The sequence below is a fragment of the Triticum dicoccoides genome, chromosome 5B (genome assembly GCF_002162155.2).
Source record: "Triticum dicoccoides isolate Atlit2015 ecotype Zavitan chromosome 5B, WEW_v2.0, whole genome shotgun sequence".
Classification (NCBI taxonomy): Eukaryota; Viridiplantae; Streptophyta; class Magnoliopsida; order Poales; family Poaceae; genus Triticum; species Triticum dicoccoides.
In genome coordinates, this window is record NC_041389.1 from 88,784,554 (window position 1) to 88,791,681 (window position 7,128).

General features: G+C 38.0%; 1 protein-coding gene across 1 annotated transcript; it reads left to right on the forward strand.

Moving 5' to 3' along the window:
- Nucleotides 1-750: 750 nt before the first annotated feature.
- On the forward strand, nucleotides 751-2,929 carry LOC119309146. The gene is made up of 3 exons (XM_037585205.1): nucleotides 751-1,422; nucleotides 1,968-2,110; nucleotides 2,505-2,929. Exons 1-3 carry the CDS (start codon nucleotides 751-753, stop codon nucleotides 2,509-2,511), a joined length of 822 nt encoding a protein of 273 aa, XP_037441102.1. The 3' UTR covers nucleotides 2,512-2,929.
- Nucleotides 2,930-7,128: the final 4,199 nt, after the last annotated feature.

Genomic DNA, 7,128 nt, shown 5'->3' on the forward strand with positions numbered 1-7,128 from the left:
ATTCTCCTAATGATGTGATCCCGTTATCAACGACATCCAATGTCCATAGTCAGGAAACCATGACTATCTGTTGATCACAACGAGCTGGTCAACTAGAGGCTCACCAGGGACATATTGTGGTCTAAGTATTCACACGTGTATTACGATTTCCGGATAATACAGTTATAGCATGAATAAAAGACATTTATCATGAACATTGAAATATAATAATACTTTTATTATTGCCTCTAGGGCATATTTCCAACAGGTTCATCGCCGTAGCCTGCAAACAGACCGAACGACCAGTATGTTGAAGGAAATACGCCAGAGGCAATAATAAAGTTGTTATTTTATATTTCCTCATATCGTGATAAATATTTATTATGCATGCTAGAATTGTATTAGCTGGAAACTTGATACATGTGTGAATACATAGACAAAACACCGTGTCCCTAGTATGCCTCTACTTGACTAGCTCGTTGATCAAAGATGGTTAAGTTTCCTAGCCATGGGCATGTGTTGTCATTTGATGAACGAGATCACATCATTAGGAGAATGATGTGATGGACAAGACCCATTCGTTAACTTAGCATAATGATCGTTCAGTTTTATTGCTACCGCTTTCTTCATGTCATAATATATATATATATAGATATATATATATATATATATATATATATATATATATATATAGATATATATAGGATAGCACTATTCTGATTCTGGGATCAGAATAGTTATCCTGATCACAGCGCGTCCTATAAAGGGGCGATGGATGTTCCTGGATTTGGAAAGGCAGCCCACCCGAACTTCTCGAAAAGAAAAAAAACAACGTTCCATCAGCGCCCAGCTTATCCACTCCCCACGCTGACCTTCCCCGCAACCTCCCCGACCAACCTCCCTCTGCCGCCTCCTCGGCTCCGGCGCGCCTCCCACCGCCGGCCCCTCGGCCCCGGCGCGCTTCCCGCCATCACCTACACTGACCGTACACACCTCCACCGCGGCCCATCCCTGCCAGGACGCGCCTTCGCTGCCTCCCACCCCGGCCCTGACGCACCTCCAGCTCCCCCGGTTCCCACGCGCCTCCCGCCACCGGCCACCCATCGCCGACGCCGCAGGCTGTGGATCCAGCGGAGGGCTTCATGGAGTCGGGAGCAGAACCTCGCTCGCACACCTGCGTTTGGGCCGCCGTCGGAGGGCCGTGCTCTAACTCCCTCCTGCCTCGCTCAGGATGATCGAACTGCATCGCACGGAGGAGTTGACCCACTGGCGTGGCTGGCTTCTATTCATCGCCGTCGGGGCTTCTACCTAGCCGCTTGGCATGTCAGTCAGCACTCCCTCCCCCTCCGTACAGTCGTCCAGCTCCACCCATCTGAGCTTCCTCCAGGTAGCACTCACCTGCACCGTGCTTCCCACACTATCGTGCATCAACAAGGAGGCAAGGTGCTTCTCCTTCTCACCTCGGCCAGTGGCTTCTCCTCCTGAAGCTAACACTTTCAAAAAGACTACAATATCTGCTCTGTACGTACCTTTAGCAGAATTAGGTGATGAAAAATGTTGCTCCTTTTATGTATTGTTGATTCCATACTTTTTTCTGTTCTTAGAAAAAACTCATATGCAATAACACGCTCTACTGAATTTTCGTCAGTTATACTGCCCATATTACAAACAGTTTAGTTTATTGACAAGAGAAAGATATCATCAGTACAACAGCAGCAACTTTTAGCGCATATAACTCATATACATACAACAGTTTAGTAATATAAAAAACAATAGTTCAAATATAGTTGGTACAAACGAAATAGTTCAGAAAAAAAATTACGTGTCATTTTAATAAAACCCGTAAATATGCGCGAAGCTCCAATGCATGCCCAGATCAGTTTAGATACACAACATTCCATGTATGTCCTACAGTTTGTACATTTTCCTTAGTTTCTTCCGATTCATACTTTCATTTTGTTAAATATGTCTCTTGATGAAATCCTTAGCTGCACAGCATTCAGAGGTGGAAGTGTGCAGAGATGCACCGTCCAAGTCCCAATTGCACTGACAGTGACCCAACACCATCACAGTCCAGCCCCGTAGCGTCAGGGAGGTCGAGGCCATCGCGAACAGAAGTCCACAACAGAAGGTGACGGTCAGCGTAGCACTTCTTCCATCCCATCCCATCCATGTTTCAGATATTTCTGATTTTGGGTAGCAACAATGCATAATGTATGGAAGCCAGTCAGGCCCGCATGCACTGCAGCTGCTCACTTCCTCATCGCCCGCTGTCAGTGACAACACTCCCTTCCTCCAGCGCGTCACCGGCGCGGCTAACCACCTACACCGTCTTCGGCTGCAACCATGGCGCCTCTTTTTGTCAACCTCTAGCATGTTTTTTGTTTCTTGATAACAGCCTATTGCTTATGCTTATGATTTGTTTGTTCTACGGATATGAAGGTTATGCCACCGATAGCTCAAATCCTCTCTCCATCAACTCATGTAAATTGTCACATTTGACACCTGAGAATTACTCTCCCCAGGATATGAAGAACCCAGCCGGTGCTTCTTAGTTGAGGCATGTCAGAAGCTTCCCTCCTATCGTGTAATGGTACAAAACTGTGTGTGGACGCTTTGTTGTGTCAGCTGAAGAAGTTCAATGCAGGGAAACAGGAACTACGCCATGTACAAGGGCTATGTGCCGGCATCGGTGAAGTTCTACTAAGCTATACACCGGATTTACTGGTCATTGGTGAAAAAATCAGTTATTAAACAAACACTTTCATATGATGTCAGCCAAAAGAAATTGTGGATGTGCTGCCCACGTGTGTGCGCGGTACACTGAATTGAAAAAACTAGCTTTGTCATGTTTATTTTCCATATTAGTTTTATAGTAATTGTTTTTTGTGTTCATGGAGTAAATTAGGAAGTTCAAATTTTATGTTCATGGATCCAAATATTAAACATTGCAAAAAGATGTTGCCATCAGTGTTTCAATTGTTATGTGTGCATTTTAATTTGCTATAATTTTTTGCATGACATACATGATCGAGTTCAGAGCACACTTGCGTTCATGCATGCAAAAAATGGTTGTGCGTGTCTTCATGCAATGGGTAGTTATTTTTTCTTCTTGCGTATAAAAAGATAGAAGTTCAAACAAAAAAATGCAAAAGTTCAAAAAATATGTGACAAAAAAGATCGTTTCATCTACCAGCGAAAAAATGTAAATCCACACAAGAAGTTCGATATATATAAAAGTTATGTGTATGTTTTATCATGTAGGAAGCTAATTATTTTTTTAAAAATAGAGTAGTTAAAAACTCATTATTTTTTTATTTTCTATTACAAATGATAACAACAAAGAAGTCCAGATTGAAAAAAAACCAAGAAGTTCAATTTTAAAAAAAAGTAGAATAGTTCAGTTTATATGAAAATCCAGATTTTCCTCGTTACTAATAAACCAAGAAATTCAATTAAAAAAATGGAGCAGCTCAATATTTATTACAAAAACTCATATTTTTCCAGTTACTAATGAATAACCCAAGAAGTTCAATTTGAAAAAACGAAGAAGTTCGTCATTTATTACAGAAACTCCTATTTTTCCCATTTCTAAAAATACACAAAGAGGTTCAAAAATTGAAAAAGTGGAGCGATTTGATATCTATAAAAATTCTGATTTTTTTGCTAAAGGGTAGCGTCACTTTTTTGCATTTTAATTATTTTTGAGCAATTCCATTTAAAAAAGATAATCAATAATTTCATATTAAAAAACAAAATAGTTTGATGTACACAACATACTCAAATTCTTCTTTGTTTCCATGCAAAATTAACGTATGAAGTTCAATTTTAAAAGGTTGTGTGATTTTTACTTAAAAATCATTTTTTCCTTTTATAAGAATAAAACTAAGAAGTTCAAACTAAAAAAACAGAGAAGTTCAGAGATAAAAAACCTAGGATTTACATGCTCATTTTTCAAGAGTGTTTTAGGACTTGGGGCTAAAAAAAGCACAGAGCGATTCAAAGTGATAACAGCCTGAAGTTCACGTGCTACATGGTGTGTGTTTCATATGAGAAAAAAAAGAAATAAAAGGTAAACTCTAAAAAATTGGTGTGAGAAGTTCAAGTGCTTGGCCAAGGGAAGTTCAAAAATACTTGTGAGAGAGGTTCACCATGTATTTACATGTGCAAAACCGCACAAAAATTATTGTTTTGGTGAATTAAAATAATTCTCTCAATCAATTACAAATTTAAAACAAAAATGCTCTACATTAAAAAGTTTCTCATATTCAACAACTTTCCAAGGTGTATAAATATTCTTATTCCAAAAAAAGTTAAAACAAAATGGTGCATGTTGTTTGAAACAAAAGCTTAACCGTATTTGAAAAAGTTATGTCTTTTCAGCAGGTTTGCAAAGGTATATTATTTGTGCAACTCCGATGTATAGGTGGGGAATTACGAACAGAAAAACGTGACAGAAGTTCAAGGTGAAAACAACTGGAAGTTCAACAACTACACGGAATGCGTTTCAGAAGAGAATAAAAGAATACAAAACTAAAATCCTAAAAGGTTTGTTGCAAGAAGTTCACGTGCTCCGTCCGGGGAAGTTCAAAAATTCTTGCGAGATATGTTCAACTTGTATTTCCATGTTCGAAAACAAAAAAATTGTTTTTTTGTATTCTAAAATAATTCTCTCAATCCACAGGGAAGTTTAGTTATTATTTGGGAGCAATTTGATTTCAAAAAGAAATTAAAAATTCAAATTATAAAGATTAAGAAAATAAAACCACGAAGTCCATATTAAAAAGATGGATAAGTTCGATGATTATAGAAAACTCAGATTTACCTCGTTATTAAAGAGTGGAAACAAGAAGTTCAAAAAAATAACAAGAAGGTCAACTGTTAAAAATAGAGCACTTCAAAATTCATAAAAAGATTAATAAATAAAACCAGGAAGTCCATATTAAAAAGATGGAGAAGTTCGATGATTATAGAAAACTCGTATTTTCCTCGTTATTGAAGAGTGGAACCAAGAAGTTCAAAAATAAAATAACAAGAAGTTCAACTTTTAAAAATAGAACGCTTTGAAATTCATAAAAAAGGGTTAAGAACTTGAGATAAATATTTATAAAAACTCAGATATTTTCACGCAGCCAAGAGAAGTTCGATTGATAACTGCCAAAAGTTCACGTACTACACGATGTGTATTTTGTATTAAAAAAAGAAGAAAAAATTAAATACTAAAAGTTTTGTTTTTATAAGTTCAACTCCTCGGTCGAAGAAAGTTAAAAAATATATTATGAGAGATGTTTGTACAAAAAAAATATCATTTGTGTAACACTGACGAAATGGATGAGAAAATTACAAACGAAAATACGTCACAAAAGTTCAACGTGAAAACAGCAGGAAGTTCAACTACTATAGTGAATGAATTTGAGATGAAAAACTTTCAAAACCGCCGCGAGTATGAAAAAATGATCAACACAGGAAAGTTGCATGTTTACATAAGCTTTCTACCGGTATATTACTTGCTCAATTCTGGTGAGTGGATGGAGAGTTACGAGCAGTGGATGGAGACCTACGAGCAAAAAAATCACGTGAAAAACAGAGTGAAGTTCAGATACACGCGTCGAGAAGTTCAGGTTCTTCACGGGGTGCATTTTCGAAGAATCTGTTTCGCGAGAGGCAGAACGAATGAACCCGCCGTTTTCGAAATTACTTGAAAACGGCTAGAATTAGAGAAAACCATCAACATGAAAAAGTTTCGCATTTTCTGTAGCTTTTCAACGGTATATTATTTTCCCAATTCCGATAAAGTTTGTAGAAATTACAGCGAAAATACATTTTCCGCCATTTTCGAAACTGACTTAAAACCGTAAAGAATTGGGAGAAACAATACATACAAAAAAGTTTCGCATTTGTTCAAGCTTTCCAGCGCCATATCATTTGCTGCATTCGGACGCACGGTTAAAAAGTTAGCTTGAAAATACGGACTCGGTAGGACTTGAACCATTTTCTAAATTACTCTCAAACCATTAAAAATTAGAAAAAACTTTCAAGATGAAAAAGTAGCGCATTTTCATAAGCTTTCCAATGCCATATCATATGCCTCCATTGGATTAGCCGTTTAGAAACGACATCGAAAAAACGAACTCAGCTGTTTGGTTTGTGAAATTTTATGATTTTCTAAATTAGTCTTTAACCGTAGGGAATTAGAGAAAACTTTCAACATGTGGAATGAGCGGTTTTGCAGTAGCTTTCCAAAGCCATATTACTTGCCTCATTCCGATAAACTGTTTATAAATGCGATCGAAATTACGATTCACATTTTTTGTGTGAAGAAAAAACAGTTTTCAAAACTGCTCTTAAACAGCTTACATTTTGCGAAAAATTTAACTTGGGTCATGATACTCGTGTCCATAGCTTTCCAACGGTATATAGCAAGCCCTATTTGGGCAATGTTGCGGGAAGTTCAACGTAGTTCACAGGGAAGTTCAGGTCGAACAACTCAGGCAGTAAAATCGTAAAAAACGCGAGTTCTTCACGACCCGTGTGCAAAATCCACCTATGATCGAGATTCCTATCTAAAATGAGTATTTAGTTGCTAAAAATTGTTTGATGATTACACTTACATCACATGGAACACGACTAACCAGAAAAACTTGCGGTAGAAGGCACGGTTGCGAAGATAGCCCGAAGGTCGGGTTCGTACAGAGAGAAGTTCAGGCGCGTTACTCGGGCAGTTCAGGTTGTGATCAGAATATTATTTTGATCCCGTGATCAGAATAGTGTGTGTGTATATATATATATATATATATATATATATATATATATATATATATTCCTCCGACTATGAGATTATGCAACTCCCGGACACTGGAGGAATACCTTTTGTGCTATCAAACGTCACAACGTAACTGGGTGATTATAAAGATGCTCTACAGGTATCTCCAAAGGTGTTTGTTGGGTTGGCATAGATCGAGATTAGGATTTGTCACTCCGAGTATCGGAGAGGTATCTCTGGTCCCTCTTGGTAATGCACATCATATGAAGCCTTGCAAGCAATGTGACTAATGAGTTACTTATGAGATGATGCACTACGAAACGAGTAAAGAGACTTGTTAGTAACGAGATTGAACTAGGTATGAAGATACCGAGGATCGAATCTCG

Bases quoted from the DNA above. Each gene is read 5' to 3' on its own strand.
- LOC119309146 (XM_037585205.1), top strand. From the start codon at position 751: ATGGATGTTCCTGGATTTGGAAAGGCAGCCCACCCGAACTTCTCGAAA. The intron at 1,423-1,967 runs GTGCTTCTCCTT...TGAAATCCTTAG, and splicing joins TGCATCAACAAGGAGGCAAG to CTGCACAGCATTCAGAGGTG.